This window comes from Danio aesculapii, chromosome 2 (assembly GCF_903798145.1).
Source record: "Danio aesculapii chromosome 2, fDanAes4.1, whole genome shotgun sequence".
Lineage (NCBI taxonomy): Eukaryota > Metazoa > Chordata > Actinopteri > Cypriniformes > Danionidae > Danio > Danio aesculapii.
In genome coordinates, this window is record NC_079436.1 from 12,526,616 (window position 1) to 12,546,977 (window position 20,362).

Below are 20,362 nucleotides of genomic sequence, written 5' to 3' on the forward strand. Positions count from 1 at the left end.
TGAAGCTGCATCTACTTCAAATATTTACCACAGAGACACGTTTACAAAATCGTATTTCAGGTTGAATAAATACAATAAATCAAAAGCACACAAAATTTATTGAAAAAGTTGTCCACCATGTCGTCTTCATTGTAGTTGTGTGCGTTTTCAATGGCCCTGTATGTTAAAAATATAAAATCGCCATGTCAATACTAAGTCTACATGTATAAAATACATAATTTCTCCATACTATTAATATTATTTTCAAAAAGACTACTCCTGTTGGGTCACAAAAGGTCATTTTAGAATCGCAGAATGTGAATGTTCACATACTTATTAGTAATTGACTTTCTATGCTGTAAGAATGCTATGTGGTAACTGCATATATTCACATGTAAAATCATTGTTAGTCATTGTGGCTGGACACCTGTTAGCTTGCAGGAATTCTTCAAAGTATCATAGATGGTGACGAAATTAAACCAGAAGACAAAAAACTGGTTTTGTTTCACACAAAACCTATAATTTTGTCATAATTTACTCTTCCCTTACTTGTACCAAACCTTTGTGACTTTCTTTGTTCAAAAAGTGTGGTTCAACAACAACAAGCTAATCCAGCAAAGATTAGTTGTTAAAATATCACTAAAATGCAGCATTTCACAGAAAATGAGGCAAAGAACTGCAAAAAGGTCCACTTTTTGAGAAAAAAGAAGCACCCCTTCCAATACACTGGCTACGGGCCTGAAACAGGAGTGATGGCTGGTATGCAGTAAACATCCAGTGATTTTACAGATTATCAGGGGAATTATTTTTCATTATATTTAATACATATCAGATTTTTAGCTTTTTTCATGCAAGAAATAAATCAAAATCAATACAAAACAAAACTTAACATGGGAGATGAATTAGGAAATTTTTTGTTTATGTGTCAAATTTTGGCAATAAAATACAGAAGTTAATAATAAATTCAAGATTTTTATTGGATTTATTTTCGTTATAAAAATGTGTAAAAACTGATATGTAAATCTCAATCTCATTTTAAGTAAAAACAAACAAAATATGTACACTTTAAACTTATTTTAAGTAAAAAAAAATAAATAAAAACAAACCCAAATATGAACATTTTAAAATTATTTTAAGTAAACAAACGTGAAAACAAACAAAAACATATACATTTCAAATTTATTTTAATTAAACAATAGTTTATTAAATATTCGACTGGATTACGTTGTGAAGTGAACACATTTCGATATTAATACAGTTCCTAAAGGGTATTAACCTTAACCATTCTGTAAAAAATAAACAAGCTCTTCTGCAATCAATATTCTTTATTACAGAGCTTCATAAATAAATCCCTCTAGAAGTAAATTTAGTTTTTGAAAAATATCACACACATGTTTGTTACCTCTGATCTTCGCGCTGTCATTCGCGGCGCTACTAGCACGTCAGGATTGCGTCACGACTGTTGAGGACGGTTTTTTGTTTCAGCCAATCAGCTTCCGTGACGACGGCAGCCCGTATTGTTTGGATTTCACTACAGCGAATGCTAAGCTAACAGTGGAAATAAAGTGCTTTTTGCTCAAAACCTTCTTTTAGAACATGCTGGTACGCAGTTATTCACTGGTATAGAGCTATTTTTATGAATTATCCCAGCAAAAAGTAGCGGAGAGTTGAAAAATGACCTAAGAGGGTCCATCTGTTCCTTGACAACCTGTTGAATGCATCAAATGAAGCCAAATGATCGGAGTGTCAGGCAGGTACATGATAATAACTTATAATAATAACCATACATAGACAGCACTTTATACGTATGTATTTTTACATAAGTTAGCTCATAATTTAAGAGAATGTTTAATATTTCTACAAAAATGCGAGCTCGGTGTTGATTTTACACCAAGTACATTTAAACACCAGTGTTAACGTTATACGTTTCATAGACTAACCTTTTATTTCCAGGTGTCTTCATAACAATCACCAATGTTGAGAGACAGCAGGGGTTTGGTAGAGGATGTTGTCACCTTAAGAAATAAACTACGATTAACTGAGAAAAACCTACAATCAGTGGGTGAACAATTGAGGTGAGGCTCAGTCTCTGAGAACTATTGCTGAGGAATTGCACTGTGGGTTTTACTTCATGATATAATTTTTTTAGATACTATTCAAGGTGTAGTTTTCCTGTCTTATTGTATAGTTGAAGTTCAAATAAGTGTGATAATTATATAGTACGGTTGAAGGAAAATGATTAGTCCGCTTGTGAGTTTTCTTAAGTGATTTTTAACAAAGCAATAGAATTTGCTGTGCATTTCCTATTATATTTTTCTTTTATATTTGGGTGGGATAAAAGCAATTTTTAAAATCTATAACATTAATTTTAAGGTGAATATAATTAGCCCTCTTAAGGAATCTTTTTTTCTTATTCTCTTGAACAAACCACCAGCCTTATTAACCAACTTTACCTAGATAACATAATTAACTTAGTTAGGCCTTTAAATTTCACTTTAAGCTGAATATTAGTAAATAATTTTAATCCTCTGACTTCCGCTATACCAAACGATTGATCATATTTTGACTGTTTTAAATAATTATTGTTAATGTCCTTTAAAGAATGACTGTTTTAAATAATAATTAATACTACACAGCATTGTTGGTTTACAACAAATCAAACAAACACAATCCTGTTGCACTATTACACTTGATTTTGGTTTTATTGTAAAAACAAACAAACAAGAAAGTGTTTAAATGAGAATCTGAAATATTTTATGGTATACTTCAAAAATTAAGGTGATTTAGTATTCAAAAATGTTATTTTGAATTTTATTACATTTTTCATAGTATATGTATTGATTCCGGTACTTTTACTATAAACTGACTTATCAACTATTTGATAGAGGCTGATATTTTAGAATTTATGGGATGTGTTGCATTGAGTGTATTAACTAGCGACATTAGGAGCCAATTTGGATTCTTGGTGGAGTAGTTAAATGGTTAACAATGAGGTAAATAAAACAAGTAAAAATAACTATTAAAATATTAAAATGCTATCATCATGATACAGACATAAAATATATTAGGTATTAGTAAATTATTTAGGTAGAAAAACTATAAAATGTGTTGGAAAAAAAAATCTCTGTGCTAAACAGCTCTTGAGAAATATATAAAAATAAGAGTTAAAATTCACCCTATTATATGGCCTTCAACTGTTCGTTCATTCATTCATTCATTCATTCATTTTCTTTTCGGACTATGCCAACTTATTCAGCATATGTTTTATGCAGTGGATGCTCTTCCAGCCACACATTCATTCACACACATACACTACGGACAATTTTAGCTTACCCAATTCACCAGCAGCATATGTCTTTGGAATTGTGGGGGAAACCGGAGCACCCGGAGGAAACCCACACGAACACGGGGAGAACATGCAAACTCCACACAGAAATGCTAACTGACCCAGGTGAGGCTCGAACCAGCGACTTTCTTGCTGTGAGGCGACAGTTCTACCCACTGCGCCACCATGACACCTATATTATTATTTTAATATTATTATTTATTATTTTTATTTGTTTTTCACGTTATACAGAGCAAACAAAAGACCAAAAACAAAACACCCCTTTCCCAGAACACCAGATCTAGGAACAATATATAATCAAATGTCCATAGACAAAAAAATAAAAGATGAAAACATGACAAAAATATGACACTTGTTCCTTTTTTTCTCATATTGTCACGTTGTGTGCGTCCATTTCCATCACAAGAGATAAAAAGGTTGCCAGACCTTATAAAATGTCTCAACAGACCCTCTGATAGTATGCCTTATTTTCTCCAACTTAAGAAAAGACATGACTTCTCTTAACCAGTGATTATGGGTTGGTGGAACAGGGTCTTTTCATTTAAACAATATCTTTCTCTTCTAGCCAGAAGAAAACCAAAGGGGCGACATGTTAATTTGTCTTATGTTGAGAGGAGCATTCTCAGGGGCCACCCCGAACAATGCAATAAATGGGGATGGCTCTACTACCACCCCAAATGCCTCAGAAAAGGTCTCAAAAAACTAATCCAGTACATGTAAAGCTTTGGACATGTCCATAACATGTGCAATCAATCAAACTTTATTCATATCGCAACTTATTACAATATGTGCAGCAGAGCCTGTCTACACTGATCGCATATGGGATCTACGTCAGCATTAATCTTAGAGAGTCTGACTTTAAACCAGTGCAAACAATGCACTATTTTGAATTGTATTACAGCATGTCTGAGGCATATGGATGATGAGAAAATTCCTTGTATTATTTTGTGCCAAATTTAATCTGCGATTGGTTTATTTAAATCTCTCTCCCATATATTTTTAAGTAAGTCTAAGGATGTACATATAAACAACATAATCAGTTTAACAACACACAAACACAAATCCTCAAAACATTTGCAAATACAGAAACGCACTGCAAATAGCCCAGACCACAATATAAAAGTGTTTACTTTTTGTTTAGGGGTCTTTTTTATTTATTTATTTATTTATTTGTTTGTTTGTTTGTTTATTTTAATATCCTGGTTTGGCCATCTGCTTCTTACTTGTTTGTGTATTTTTAATTCTGAGAGTAACTCTTGCTAACATGCCATTAAACCGATGACTAGGCCCACACAGAATCTGCTCTCACAGAAATCCGCAGATTTTCAGCCCATCAAGTCTCTGTATTTACTTGTGTGTAAATTTATATTTATTCAGTTTTTAAATTAATTAAGCTAATTTTATTGTGGTATAATAATAATAACTTTAAAATATTTATATGATTTATTTACAATACAGTTTGTAAAGTTATATTTTCTGTCTTTTAGTAGATCTATTAAATGAGAGACTAGCTTTGTTTACCATTTAAGTGCTTCTAATTGATTTATATTGTAAACATTAAATAAAATTAAAAAATGTATTATTTGTTTATTTCAAATATTATGTTTTTAGTTATGATACTCCAAAAAAAAATCTGCATAAATCCGCAGATATTTTACAAAATTCTCCTTAGAAATAGCAAAAAATGTTTGCAGATTCTGTCTAATCAGGAAGACTCTGATTTTCAGGTCTCCCGACACGTTTTTATTGTGGTCTGCGCTATTGTTAGTGTATCTGCAAGGGTTGTAAAAATTAGCACATTTTATTTTATTTGCATGTGCGTGTTTTCTCAAATTGTTAGTGTTTTTCTATTTGCATGTGTTTTCATAACTTTCAGTGCATTTGAACTCCCTCTGCTACTGTAATACAAGAGTTCAAATGGCTCAAACACAAACATATAACATTTAAAAATTCTTTTTATTTATTTATTTATTTATTTATTTATTTATTTATTTATATTTTATTTGTGACCCATCCCCCCAACCCCCTCCCCAAGTTTTTAACAAACCATTTTGTACAATCAAGGTTGTATTTTTTTTTTTCCATAATAACTCTTTGCCTCCTAAATAAGTTAACAAACAAGTTAAATTCAAATAAAAATAAAATTACAACACGGAGAAAAAGAGAAACTTTACAGTGTTGTATAGATTTGCAGTTAAACAACATCAGTTGTAAAAATAATTCAAATAAATGAATACCTACATGGCACATGCATACAAATCAATAATTGGACATGTTTGTAGCAGTCTTTTACACATTTTTAAATATAAATCAGTTAAAGGAGAGAGTCTTCTTTTTTTTTTAAAGTATGTGATCAAAGGTCGACATGTCTCCATAAGTTTTTTGGACAAATCCCTTTATTAAATATTTAATTTTCTCTAATTTCAAATATAAAATCAGATCCACATTGAAGCTTTGTGTGGGACTGCCGATTTCCACTTATGTAATATTCTTCTCCTTGCTAATAAAGTAGAGAAGGCAATAACATTTTTCCCTTTATTTGTCAATGTTTTGTGTTCAGGTACACCAAAAATAGCTGTTTCCACATTAGGTTTTACATCTATATTAAAAGCAACATTTACTGTTTTTTAATATTTGTGTACATTAGTCGCTCAATTTTTAACCAGCCCAGAACATATGGAAAAAATCTGCCTTGTCACTTTTACACCGTTCACACATCTCATCAATATCGGGATATGTTTTTGAGAGTCTACACTTTGTGTAATAGGCCCGATGAATAATTTAAAATTTTATAAGGTCGAGGCGTGCGCAGGTAGTGGATCCATTTACCCTTCTCAGAACCTCGTCCCATATTCTTTAATATTCTTTAAATATTATTGCACCTCTTATGCTATTCTTTGCATTTTGTAATAAAGTTTACTGCTATCACTCATTTCAGCCAATCAGGAAATGACCTCATTGACGAGGATACTGATGTCGTGGAAGCATTCCCAGGTCGTCTTACTTTAGAGGACCTTCAGAATCCTGATCCTGTAGATTCACACCCTGAGCAACAAGATTGTGCACATCCCCGTGACTGCAGGGTAAGACACTGAAGATACAGTGAAAATGTTTATATTGTTCATTTATTCATTTGCTTTTCGACTTAGTTCCTTTATTCATTTGTGGTCGCCACAGCGGAATGAACCGCCAACTTATTCAGCATATGTTTTACGCAGCGGATGCCCTTCCAAATGCAACCCATAGACTCTCATTCGCACACATACACTACGGACAATTTAGCTTACCCAGTTCATCTATAGCGCAGGTCTTTAGACTCTGGGGGAAACTGGAGCACCCGGAGGAAACCCACACAAACACAGGGAGCACATGCAAACTCCACACAGAAATGCCAACTGACCCAGCCGAGGCTCGAACCAGCGACATTCTTGCTGTTAGGTGACAGCGCTACCTGCTTCGCCGCCCATAATATTTATATTGTAAACAATTCAATAAAAATATACAACATAGTGCTCAAGTCTCAAAGAGTTTTGTCTAATTTGAACAGATTTTTTTTTTTTGTCTAGTCAGTCAGAGACATGGAGGCAGAGACGTCTGTGCTCAGGCGAAAGCTCAACACCATCAGACAGGAGAACTCCTCTCTGGTCCTGCAGAACCGGCAGCTCATGGGTGACATAGAAGCTGCTCAGATGGAGTTAGCCAGCTCCAGGTCAAAGGTAAATAAAATAAGCCCCATACACTCACTTCATTTATTTGATCAAAAAGGCAGTAAAAGCAAATATGTTGTGAAATAATTTAGCCATTTAAAACAACTTTTCAATTTCAGCACAGTAAATCAACGCTATATTTTCAACATCATTAATACCACGGTCTTTAATGTCACACAAGCTTTCCGAAAACAATCAAAACTAACCATATGATTTTGTTAGCTCACATTGCTAGATTTGTGGTGAACAATTCATCGTTAAGAAAAAAAAAATTGCTTGCCCTTCTAATTTTTTATTAAAATCTGTAAAAGCAGTTCCTGGTTGTTTTCAGTTAATTTGTAATTAGGTATATCTTAAGAAGTGGGCATGGCTAACATATTTAATCAAGCCACTCCAACTGTCAGTTTTGACAACAAACAGAAATAATGAGGACAAGGTGTCTGTTAGGTTGTTATAACTCTCCCCCAAACCCTTTTCCCGATCTTTCTGAATGAAATGTCTACTTTACTACATCCAATCAGAAAAACAAGCCACACCCACTGTTGTCTCATTTAGTATTCCGTTTCTCTAGGAACTGCATCACAATACGAAACAAGTAACGGTCGCAGTGGTTCATGGCACTTTAACTCAAGACATGATGAGATTGTTTACACAAGATGCCGTATCGAACACACAAGACAAGACTCACTCATGGACATTTACTCAAAGGAGGAGAACCCCAAAATGTCAATACTGTAACAAAAACCAAACATATTAAACATGTTAAACATACTTGGAATAACCCTTTTTTAATGTTATCAGACAGCAATTTTTTTAATCTGGAAAGACTTATTATTATTATTATTATTATTATTAAATGTAAATCATTCTAATATTTGAATAGTTTAATTCTCAAGTTTTACGTGAGAATTGTGTCCTTAATCAGGTGGAAAGGATTCTGAATGATCCAACTCATTTTTTTTGTTTCCACATTGTGAGCTGCTTCCCTCTGGTAAGAGATATAGAGTCCCTAAGTGTAGCTTGCACTGAAATAAGAAACCCTTTGTACCTGTTTCAGTGGGTTTATATAACTAGAGTTTATCTTATTATTAATATATTAATTATCATCATTATAACTATTGTAACTACTGTATTGTTTGTTTATATGGAATGTCTGCAGCAATATGGTGATGCCCATAACAAGTTTCCTGTCGAGGACAATAAAGTTTACTACAATTACTACTACTACTACTACTACTACTACTGAACTAAATATTTTTAAATGTGAATCCTTCCAGAATTGTACAATGTTTATTAAAAAAAAGTTTTTGATGTTTATCTTATATACTAGTATTATTTCTGTATTTTATCTAATGCATTATTTATTGCTGTTGATGTCTTTTTATTGTTATCATTAAATAACTTTTTTTAAAATAAATAGTTTGACCTGGTTTTGTCATGAAATAGGCAGAGAAGCTGATATGGCAATAAATTCAAAACTCTCTCTTTCTGTTGAAGATGTTATCATCAACTGATGTTTGTTGTGCAGATTCGCATGTTGGGATCCACTGTGGGAGCCCGGACCTCCAGTGTTTCTCACATGAAGGAGCAGATTCTGGGTCTAGAGGCCGAGCTGGACACCCTGACCAAGGCTTTAGAGTAGGTGCATCTTCTCTACACTCACTAGAAAAAGCACATACAGTTGAAGTCAGAATTATAAGCCCCCCTTTGATTTATTTATTTATTTTTCTTTTTTAAATATTTTCCAAATGATGTTTAACAGAGCAAGAATATTTTTAATGTATGTCTGGTAATATTTTTTCTTCTGGAGAAAGTCTTATTTGTTTTATTTCGGCTAGAATAAAATGAGTTTTAAATTATTTAAAAACCATTACATGCTCAATATTATTATCCCCTTTAAACTATATATTTGTTTGATAGTCTACAGAACAAACCATTGTTATACAATAACTTGCCTAATTACTCTAACCTGCCTAGTTACCCTAATTAACCAAGTTAAGCCTTTAAATGTCACTTTAAGCTGTATAGAAGTGTCTTGAAAAATATCTAGTCAAATATTATTTACTGTCATCAGGGCAAAGATTAAATAAACCAGTTATTAGAAATCAGTTAGTAAAACTATTATGTTTATAAATGTGTTGAAAAAAAAAAACTTCTCTCCGTTAAACAGAAATTGGGAAAAAAAAACAGGGTAATGCACAAATAAACAGGGGGCTAATAATTCAGGGGGGCTACTAATTCTGACTTCAACTGTATCTGCAGCAGAATATGCTTATTTCTGCAGGTCTGCAGAGCAGAGGTTGGAAGAACGTGAGCAGACGGTGATGCAGAGTCACAGGCTGGTGGAGAAGCTGAGAGATGAGCTGAGATTCGTTAAAGCCGAGCTAGCCGACAGAACACGTCTGGGGAAACGGTACAAGATTAGTTATGCTAATGAAAACTTCACAGACTAATTCATCCTGGGAGCGATAATCACTTTAAGCTGGATTTACCTCTACAAGTACAAGTAGTCTATTCGTAATGCTTGAAACCCACACAGCTTAATTCTGGGGTATATTTCTTTCAAAGTGCGGAGCAGCAAAGAAACCAGGCCCTTCAAAATGCGGAGAAGCTTACAGTCACGTTCAAAGAATACAAAGAAGATGCTGCAGAAAAACTCAGGAAGGTAATAATACTTAAAGGGATAGTTCAGCCTAAAATGAACATTTGCTGTTAATTTACTGATTTATAGGCCATCCATAGTTTTCTCCAGTAAGACATTATAAAAAGTTTTTTTTTAATAGAAAACTGTTGTCTTTTGTGATTCATAAAATGCAAGCTGATGGTGACCTGCTCAATGTTGAGGTCTTGTGAACCAAACCAATCAGTGTGTGAAAGAAACTAAATATAATTTACAACATTATTATTATTATTATTATTATTATTATTATTATTATTATTATTATTATTATTATTATTATTATTATCATCTTTAATTTAAAGCCTTAGCATTCTGAGTGAATACATCTTTTTTTTATACTGAAGTGGATAAACCAAATTGGAATTAACCATCATTTTACTGATTAAGAGATCTACAAGTTACTCAATAAAAAGCTCACTTTTGGCAACTAAGACTTAAGAACCGATGAGCGTATGTCCAGTGCATGCATGAAATGAGCACTTGAATTAAAGTTTTTATGGTTTATGTATAAGTGCAAGCTGTCGGTGCCATCGTGGTTAAGTGCACCTAGTGGTTAAGTGTGCCGACATATAGCACCATGGTGCTCACTGCGACCTGAATTCGATTCCCAGCTCGAGGTCCTTTGCTGACCCTTTCCCTCTCTCTGCTCCCAATACTTTTCTGTCTGCAACCTCTACTGTCCATTCCAAACAAAGGTGAAAAACCCCTAAAAAATAATTATTAAAAAAAAAAGTGCAAGCTGATGAAGGCTAGTTTATTCATTTTATATACTTCAAAACATGTGAAACATCTCTGTTTTACTTAGCTATTGAGTTAGGCTAGTACAACCAAAAATCTAAATTTGCCAACCATTTATTCACCCTCAAGTAGTCATGGGCTACTATAACAGACAGTATGATAACCTTGGATAAAATGTAACGGTATTGTATAAATAAGTTCTTTACAAATGTAAAATACAGCAACTTTTTTCCCCACTGAAAACAATATATTTTATTTTAGGAAACATTTCAAATATTTTGGAACAGTAAACATGTCAGGCTAAATAATTAAAATAAATCATTGACTTCTGCTGTCTTTATTAGTTTTAAAAACTCAGATTTCTTTACAACATATTAAAAAACCCTTAGATATACATTAGGAATAGTAAAATTCTAGCGGTTTTAAAACCATGACTTTTCAAAACCGCGGTAATCTTTGAAACCGGTTTTCGTCCCATGTGTACCCTGAAGTGGTTACAACTACCACTTTTTTCTACTGTTGAACACAAATAAAGATGTTTTAGAGAATGTTAGAGACCAGTTACCATTGACCTCCATAGTAGGGTAAACCAAATACTATGGTAGTCAATGGTTACTGCTTTCCAAATTTTTTGGTGTTCAGCAGAAGAAAGAAACTCATGGAGGGAGAATTCATGATGAGAACATTTTAATTTTGGGTAGATTGTCTTTTTAATAATATAATTGCATATATAAATGAAACAAACTGTCAGATTTGCCCAAGTCTATGAATTAAGATAATAATGTTGTAAATGATGTTGTTTCTTGCACAGAATGCTCATTTTGCTTCACAGGACTTTACCCAAAAATGAAGAATACCTCATCATTTATTCTCCGTGATGTGGTTTAAAACATTTATGAGTTTCTTTCTTCTGTAAAACACCAAAAAAAGATATTTTGAAGTATGTTAGAAACCAATAACATTCACTTCTATGAAAGGAAAACCAAATACTAAGGTCTTGTGAACCAAACAAATCAGTGTGAAAGAAGCTAAATATCATTTACAATGCTATTATTATCTTTAATTTATAGTCTTGGCAATGCAAAATGGAATTAACCGTTATTTTACTGCTTTAGCCACCAGAGATCTACAAGTTACTCAATAAAAACTCACCTTTGGCAACTCAACTTTATGGTTTATGTAAAAGTGCTAGCTGATGAAGACTAGTTTTTTCACTTTTTAAGCTTTAAAACATGCAAAACATCCATGTTTCATTTAATTAGGGATAGGGATAGCTCCACCAAACATCTAAATTTGCTAACCACAAAAAAGTTTTTGTTGAACACAAAAGAAGATATTTAGAGAAATGTTAGAGAACAGTAACCATCAACTTTCATAGTAAGAAAACTAAACACTATGGAAGTCAAAACAAGGTTACTGCTTTCCACAATTCTTCAAAATATATAGATTTTTTGGTGTTCAGCAGAAGAAACTCATGCAGGGAGAATTTTTATGTTTGGGTAGATTGTCTTTTTAACAGTATAATTGCATATATAAATGAAACAAACCGTCAGATTTGCCCAAGCTTATGAATTAAAGTAATAATGTTGTAAATAATGTTTATGCCCAAAAATGAAGAATACCTCATCATTTATTGACCCTAATGTGGTTTTAAACCTTTATGAGTTTCTTGCTTCTGTTGAACACAAATGAGTATATTTTGAAGAATGTTAGAAACCAATAACCATTGGCTTCCATAGTAGGAAAACCAAATACTATGGAAGTCAATGGTTACTGCTTTCCAAATTCTTCAAAATATAAGTTTTTTTGGCGTTCAGCAGAAGAAAGAGACTCGTAAAGGGAGAATTCATGATGACAAAATAATTTTTTTTGGTGTAGATTGTCTTTTTAATATTATAATTGCACATACAAATGAATTATTGCATAAGTATTTAAATAAACCGGAGAATTGAGTTTTTTTAGCCAGATTTGCCCAAAGTTATGAGTTAATTATGAGGTTATAATGTTGTAAATTATGTTCTGTTTCTTGCTTCAAATGACTTTAAATGGTTCACAGTTCACCCAAAAATAAAAAATACCTCATCATTTATTGTTTTTAAAACTTTGAAGAATGCCGGGATCCATAGACTTCCATAGTAGGCAAAAAATACAACGAAAGTCAATGGGTGCCAACAGCCAGGATTTTTCAAAATACCTTCTTTTGTTTTCAACAGTAGAAAGAATCTCAAATAGGTTTTGAACAAGTTAAGGTTGAGTAAGTGATGGCAGATGTTTTTGAGAGGTGCCAACTATCCCTTTAATATATTCATAGTAGTTAATGGTAACCGGTAACTTGAATTATATTAATCAACAAAGATTAAATTAATTAACATCAAATTTTCAGAAAAAAAGCATCTCTTTAAACTCATTATTAGAAAATAATTACATGTTCTGATATATTTCTTCTGCTGATTCTGTTGTGTGTGTCATTCATGTCCTTCATGTGATGTAGGTGTTAGAGAGTGAAGATCAGCTGAAGATCAGTCTGATGGAGTGTGACCGAGAGAGAGAAGAGCTGGAGAGGAAGTGTACAGCGCTGGAGAGCGAGAAGGAAAATCTACGGCACAACATCTGGTAAGAGAGGATTCCATATACTGATTTGAGTTATAAAGATTATTCATCAGTGCTAGTTAAAATAAAATGTCAGTTTATAAAACAGATCCTTAATGTGATTGGTTAGTAGCCATGATTTATTTGACAATAACACATGGTTATGTCAGCTTCACTGAACACGTATGTGTATTGCTGAATAATGTTTGTATTTATGTTTATGCTTTACTAAATAACACCCTTAGAAACCTCCTTTAGCATTAAAGGGTGTAACAAGATGTAAGATAAGTCTTTGGTGTCCCCAGAGTGTGTCTGTAAAGTTTCAGCTATAAATACCCATTAGGTCAATTATTATACCCTGCAGAAAATGTCAATTTTGGGGTCAGAGGAAGTTGTAGCTCTTTTTGTAGCCTGTGCTTTTAAATGCAAATGAGTTGGTACTCCCCATCCTCCGTTCACACATGCGTGTTGGTTTTTTCCTGCTGTGTCATATCGTGGTATTATCATATTATTCACATCATATTATTATTTGAAGTATTTGAGGTGAAGTTTATTCAAGCCATCGTTTGTATTCACATGAGTCTCACAAATGCCGTTACAAAGTTCTCAGTACACACACACACACACACGTACATTTAACTGTTTTTGCACTATTACCTTGGGCAAATGTGACAGGTTAAAAGTTAATACACACTGTAATATGGGAATTTGTTACATTACTGTACAAAACAAACTTGATTTAATGTCCACAAACCGGGACTCCTGTTGTGTGATTAAAGTGTCCTCATTTGTAGTTGTACTGACACTGTGCTGCTGTGTTGATTTCAGTGGTGATTAATTACATATGAAGAGTTCAGATACAAAAGCCGCTAAACGCCACTTTCACCAAAATTAAGCTAATGACATTGAGTGAATGCTTTAGGCACGTAGTACACCATCAAGTGATATTTTTGCTTCCAATCATCCAAATCGCAGCGTCAGTGCATTCAGAAATTTGATTGCAAAAGCCTCTAAACTCCACTTGCCTTTGACAGCAAAAGCCGGCATATCCCGAGAACCAATCAGAAGGTGCCAATTGAATCGTAGGTATTCAATGTAGCAGCACGCTGATACACCGGCTTTTATGAGGACATTTTTACTCCGCTTCCGATTTCGATTTTAAAAGACGGAGTTTGATGAACTGAATGAGCCTGTCTGACTGTCACTGAATGGCAAATGAAAACATCCCTTATCTCAAAACTCTGTGCATTATAAGAAAAAGAAAACACACTGTACATTCGGAAGTGTAGCATGCATTCATAACGTTTATTTTTGCGCTGTGACGCTACTTTAAATGAGTCTGATTTACTATACATTAAACGGCAACTGCGTTTTATGAAAGACAGAGTTAAGATGCTGTTCTTTTATCCCACGTGGATGCTATGAGGATAAACAAGAGACCAAGACCTTAAGTGTGGTGAGAATGAATGAATGACAGCTTCTAAAAGTGTCTGAGAAGCATCCCCTTTTTGCCCAGTAGGCCTACCTTGTGTTTTATTTGCTAATTTAAGCTATTTTTAAAGATAAATATAATGTATAAAACTATACATTATTTATATTACTTCATATTACCTATACGTCTGATAAGCTCTTTATATTAATGGACAATGCACAGATATTGATGTTTCATAATGTTTTACACTCCATTATTTAAATCTACCAAGCTTAGCTTACAATGTTTGCAATGTTTACATTACTTACATTAAATCTAAACCCCAAATATCAGAAATGACAACAGATTGTTAAGATTTAACTAATGTCAGTTTTGATGTCATTGATTAATGCACTTACTTGACAGATTTCATTCATTCATTCGTTTTCCTTTTTCTTTTTCCCTGGTTTATCACACAGGAATGAACCGCCACTTACTTGACAGATTTAAATATTTTTTAAGTTTAGGTGGTTTGTGTAATGTGTTTAATGTTTGGTAAAAAGAATTTCTAATGGCATCTTTAGTGATTTTCATCTAATTACACTGTCTTGTCTCAATAGATGGATTTAGAGGTTTTTGAAAAAAATGCACAAGTAGATTTAGCTGGTTTTGACGCAAAAGCAAATCTACCTTGTTAAAAACCAAATAATTGTCTGAAGTGACATTTTTGAAAAAAAAAAAACTATTTCATTTACTGGCTAATCACCTTATCATTACATATGAATTTAATCCCCTGAACCTAATCAGAGGAGCCTGATAGAAAATGTTCATTTACAAGAGAAGAGGTCTGATGGATTTAGGTGGATTTTATGGGGTTTTGCATCTGAACTTTTCATATCGGTTTTACTGTCTTTTCTTGATTACAAAAATGCACTATTTTAAAAATATTTTGAACTTGTAAAACTCATTCTTGAGGTGCAGCTGATCACAGTGGGAAAATATATTTTAATCCCAGTTTGTTTGCAAGTGCTGTCATGTGGACATGTTCATGTGAGACATGTCAATACGCGGCTGTCAATTAAATCGGTGGGAGTGTAAAGCTGCACTCCTATATCATGTAGCTGTGGGCCTCAAAATTGCTGGGATTCTTGTTTTAACGTCAGAAAATTAAAAAAAACCAATATGTGTTTTTACCAACATGATTGTGGACACACTATACCTACACACAGTTTTAGGCTTTAATTATTACAAACACTTAAAAAAAGGAATAGTTTTGGCTCTGTATTGTTTTAGTAATGAAGTATGAGTGACCCCTGCTGGTGTATGTTGTATTATCCACTTTTAATTTGGAAATTTCGTCTTTCCTTTCATTAAAAAAATATTTTTTGCATACACAGATTCTGCACATTATTTAAAACTTGACATATGAGACTGGATTTTCATCAAATATTGTTGAAAGATGCTTCTATCTAAGCAAACATGCCTAATGACCTCTGCTATGATTAAAGTATGTTTTAATGTTTTTTGATTTTTTTTTAAATTGAAAACTGTACAAATATGACCAAGTATATGTACAGTTTATTATATTTATAGTAATATAATTTTGATAATTACTATTAATTGTTATTTTCTTAGCAATGTTGAAAATATTTTCTTTGATTCTTTGATGAATAAAAAATTCTAATGAACTGCATTCATTTTAAATACAAGTAATTTGCAACAATATAAACGTTTGTTATATATTTTAATAAGAAATTAATCAGTATAAATAAGATGACACTTTATATAGATACATATGAGATAATATATACACTGCAAAAAAGAACATGTAATTTTTCCAGTGTAAATCTATTTTAAAAATTATAAAATATAAATGTTTTTCAGATAATATAAATTTTCTGATTTATTTTCTAGATTTATTTTGTTCCGTTCCCATAAGAATCCCAAAATAAGTGCATTATTATATTTTATTGATGACAAAAAGAATCACACAAAATATAAAATTTACTCAATATATCAAAAATATATTCACAAAACCTGCTTAATATATCTGAAAACAGCAAGCAGATTTTCTTATAATGTGACCATCTATAAATGTTCATCACTACACCAGCTTATTAACGTCCACACTGTTTGTAAAAGGTAAACTGATGTCGCTTTTTCTGTTCTCTGGTCAGTAAGCTGAAAGAAGCTGTCAGCCACTCTGAGTCTCTCTCCACTGAACGTGTGCAGCTGCAGTCTCAGCTCCAGCAGTTCTCAGATCAGTTGAAACAGCTGCAGAAGGAGCTGGCGGAGAAGGAGGCGCAGCTGCAGGACACGGCAGGCCTGAGGAGAGAGAATGAAGACCTGCGGCTGCTCACAGCCTGTCAGGAGCAGAGAGTCGCTCAAGCCCACAGAGAGAGAGAGCAGGAGAGAGCCGAGCTGACCAGCCTGGAGTCTGTCCTGGACTTACTACATCTGAGAGAGGTGCTGCAATTCGGTCCTTTTAGATACACTTGTGCTGCTGTTCTGCTGCCTGCATGATATATTAAATATTATTACACCGCTGTCTGAAATACTCAATTCTGATGGGTCAGCTGCGACATTCCAAGGTATGTTATGTTAGGGATAAATTATATCATTGTTATCACAGGGCTGTTGTATAAGATTGAAGGTTTATTCTGTGGGAAAATACATCCTGGATGTATTTTATTACACTTGCCACAAAACGTAAAAATCACACATAAAACATTGCTCAGAGCCATAATAGATTATTCACTAACTAAATACAAAGCTGACAGAAACAAGATAGAGGCTAACAGAAGAGAAACTAACCGGATAAAGCATATAATATCCCATGGTTTAGTCCAGTGGTCACCAATCTTGGTCCTGGAGGGCCGGTGTCCCTGCAGGGTTTAGCTCCAACTTGCCTTAACACACCTGCCTGGATGTTTCAAGTATACCTAGTAAGACCTTGATTAGCTTGTTCAGGTGTGTTTGATTAGAGTTGGAGCTAAAATCTGTAGGGCACCGGCCCTCCAGGAACAAGATTGGTGACCCCTGGTTTAGTCATTCAGTCACAAGATGGCTCCAAACAGTCAAAACCCATGAGGTGACAGACAAACAGGCACCTAAGAATGTGGATATGAGTATATGGATTTGAACTTAGTTATTTATGGTCAAGATGATTCAACGTTTCCAGATGAGCCTGTTTTTTTTTTTTCGGAATAACTTACCTTGGAATGTTGCACCTGACTAAATAAAATCGAGTATTCCACACAGCTGTGTAATAACAACTGAATAACATTAGCTCATCCGGGTGTCAGTGACATTCGCAAACTGCGTCGCAAACTTGTATGCTTACAACTGCACTTCTGGAGCTGTAGTTAGAAACATAGTTCCTGGCTGTGTTCTAATCCCAGTTATCCCCCCTATGCCCTATTCATTGAGAACATTCTAACATTTAAACTTGGAATGATTTTTTAAAATAAAGCATTAAAGTCACCTCTTAGGTGTAATTTGCTTTCAAAGCATTTTTAAAGTTCTTTTTAGCGATCTTTATGTTTACAATTACGTTCCCTTCGCAGTGCACTTTGAAAACACTGTCATTTTGGACACAGCCATGACTCAGGAGCTTTAGGTGACCTATTATTTAAAAGAGGAATTTATGTTACGTCTCCAAAGCTTGTGAAACAAAAACATAGCATACGTTAATGCTTTTAATATATAGTAGGTTATTTATTAAGTGTCTTTACTGTACTTGACATGGGTCTATGGGTCTGTTGGTTAGAACATTTAGTCAGTGGTTTGCAACTAGACTTTTATGTTTTAGAATAGAATATGGAATGTTCACAATAATATATGTAAAAGAATCATAGGCCCTATATGTACCATTTACATATATTTCAATTAATATGGAAAGCGAGTGCATGTTTTAACCAGAAGTAATATTGGATTTTTTTTTAAATGCGTGTTCGTGTAAAACGATATAATTTGCACAAAGAAATGATGGGGTTCTTCTCTAAAGAAGTTGTTACCACCCTGTTTAGAGCATTATTACAGGTGTATTAACGTTATAACTAACGTGGTTCAAACAATGGATCTGCGACAGAGAAATTACAGGTTTTGGGAAACACTCGTCACTACATCATTCTTTTCCCAAACGATGCATCGCACTATGATAGTTCAGCTGCGAGTTACGTCATTGTTTTTTACGGACAGCTGATTTTGTAGAATAAAGCTGCTGCACACTAAAGTTTGAGCATGCGAAATTCTGTTGTACGGTGCTGGGAAAAGGGGCACGATTAAACAAAATCATGTGACACTGATAGATCAAACGATTTCAAACGATATTTGAAATCTATGTACAGAAGGGTCATGTTTTGATCAAATTGCAGGTCAGCCTCTTGGATATATTTTATCCCTAACTTAGTTCTGTGTGATATTGAAGAAAAATGCAATATACAATAGCGTTTGAATAATAAAAAAATAGCAATCAATAATTTGATATGCGAGACAATGTTTTAACTGTTATAGCCAAATAGTTGACAATTAGGCAGTAAAATGTTCTTTTAAAACCCATTTTATCATAAAAAAAACATTTTTTTAAAATATTTTCAATTATAGCTTTACAAACTTGATTAATTCTTTCACTGTTTATAAACAATTTAGTAAAAATGTGCGCTAGCAAAATTATCACAATGCTATTTTGGAATGACTGTTGTTTCAGAATCGGGAGGGTGTGCTGTGTGTGAACCCTTGTTTGCTGCCTGCACTTTCTTACACAAACACCACTGAATCTCTCAGACACAACTCTGGTGAGCATCTAATTCATTCAACTCAGACTGACACTTCTTTACTGGACAAAACATTACTTAAACCTGTTGCCCTGTTTACATAGGTGAGCGCTATCAGAAGCTTCTGGCAGTTCTTCAGATGGTTGAGAAGGAGAAAAGCCGTCAGGTCAGCGCCACTCAGAGCCTGCAGGAGAGATTGAGCAGAGCCCAGGAGGAGATCTCTTCTCTGCAGACCTCCATCACTGAGAGAGCTTCTCACTACCAGCAGCTCCACAACCAGCTCCTGGAAAAGGCTACACAGGCCACTGCCTTGGAGAAAGAGGTGAGTTTTGCGCCACTGTTGTGTGTCCTGTAGAATGGCATTTGAATTTTGGCTGCCAAGAAAAGCATCTTTTTGTTAAGTAAGAACTTGTATTCATGTCTCCAAGTTAATCAAGAACTATTATAATAAAATGTGTGTTGAATACTTATAGGAACTTGTAAGACTTGAATGAAAATGCGTGACTGCACCAAAGTAGAAAAACTTGAACGTGTGGAAAAACGTATGGATAAAATGCAGTTTGAATTGCATCATTATTACATGTGAATGCATATGAATGTCTTGCATGTTTTGCAGAATTATTATTGTTAACAGTATTATTATTACTGGTCAAATTACAATTTTAGCTATAAATAAATACATAAAATGTCATTTATAGTACTAAATGAGCTACAAATATACTAAAAATGTATAAATGATATATAGACATATGCAATTGTAAAAATATAATAAACAATATTAAAGTCGTTATTATTATTATTGCAGAAACTGCACTAGTATGCCAGTAAAACAGTAATGTGATATAATGTTTGCTTTTTAATTCAATTCGATCATGTAATAAATGTTTTAGTCAATAATTTCCACCATATAATATAATCATATTTAAATATAATAGTTGTCACCTTGGAATTATAAGGTTCTATCTGCGTTCTGAATGATTTTGAGATATTGAGCTTCAAAGTTTTTGCATTCCATATAGCAAACAGTATGTGTGTAACATATTTTTTTAATAAAAAGTCTTAAATGTAAACAACTTATTAAAAAACATCCCATAATGTAAATAAGTTGTCATTAAATAAGAATATGTCAATAACTCA

General features: G+C 33.5%; 1 protein-coding gene across 1 annotated transcript in view; it reads left to right on the forward strand.

Annotated features, from left to right (window-relative positions):
- The first annotated feature begins 1,483 nt into the window (after positions 1 to 1,483).
- Positions 1,484 to 20,362, forward strand: part of ccdc18 (coiled-coil domain containing 18) — a 71,580-nt gene continuing 52,701 nt past the window's right edge. Inside the window, exons 1-11 of the mRNA XM_056473076.1 lie at positions 1,484 to 1,733; positions 1,933 to 2,054; positions 6,264 to 6,408; positions 6,892 to 7,041; positions 8,561 to 8,670; positions 9,317 to 9,445; positions 9,601 to 9,697; positions 12,942 to 13,063; positions 16,628 to 16,916; positions 19,159 to 19,246; positions 19,330 to 19,547. Coding sequence (XP_056329051.1) covers positions 1,954 to 2,054; positions 6,264 to 6,408; positions 6,892 to 7,041; positions 8,561 to 8,670; positions 9,317 to 9,445; positions 9,601 to 9,697; positions 12,942 to 13,063; positions 16,628 to 16,916; positions 19,159 to 19,246; positions 19,330 to 19,547 — 1,449 coding nt within the window. The 5' untranslated portion in view covers positions 1,484 to 1,733; positions 1,933 to 1,953. The remainder of the gene's footprint in view (positions 1,734 to 1,932; positions 2,055 to 6,263; positions 6,409 to 6,891; positions 7,042 to 8,560; positions 8,671 to 9,316; positions 9,446 to 9,600; positions 9,698 to 12,941; positions 13,064 to 16,627; positions 16,917 to 19,158; positions 19,247 to 19,329; positions 19,548 to 20,362) is intronic.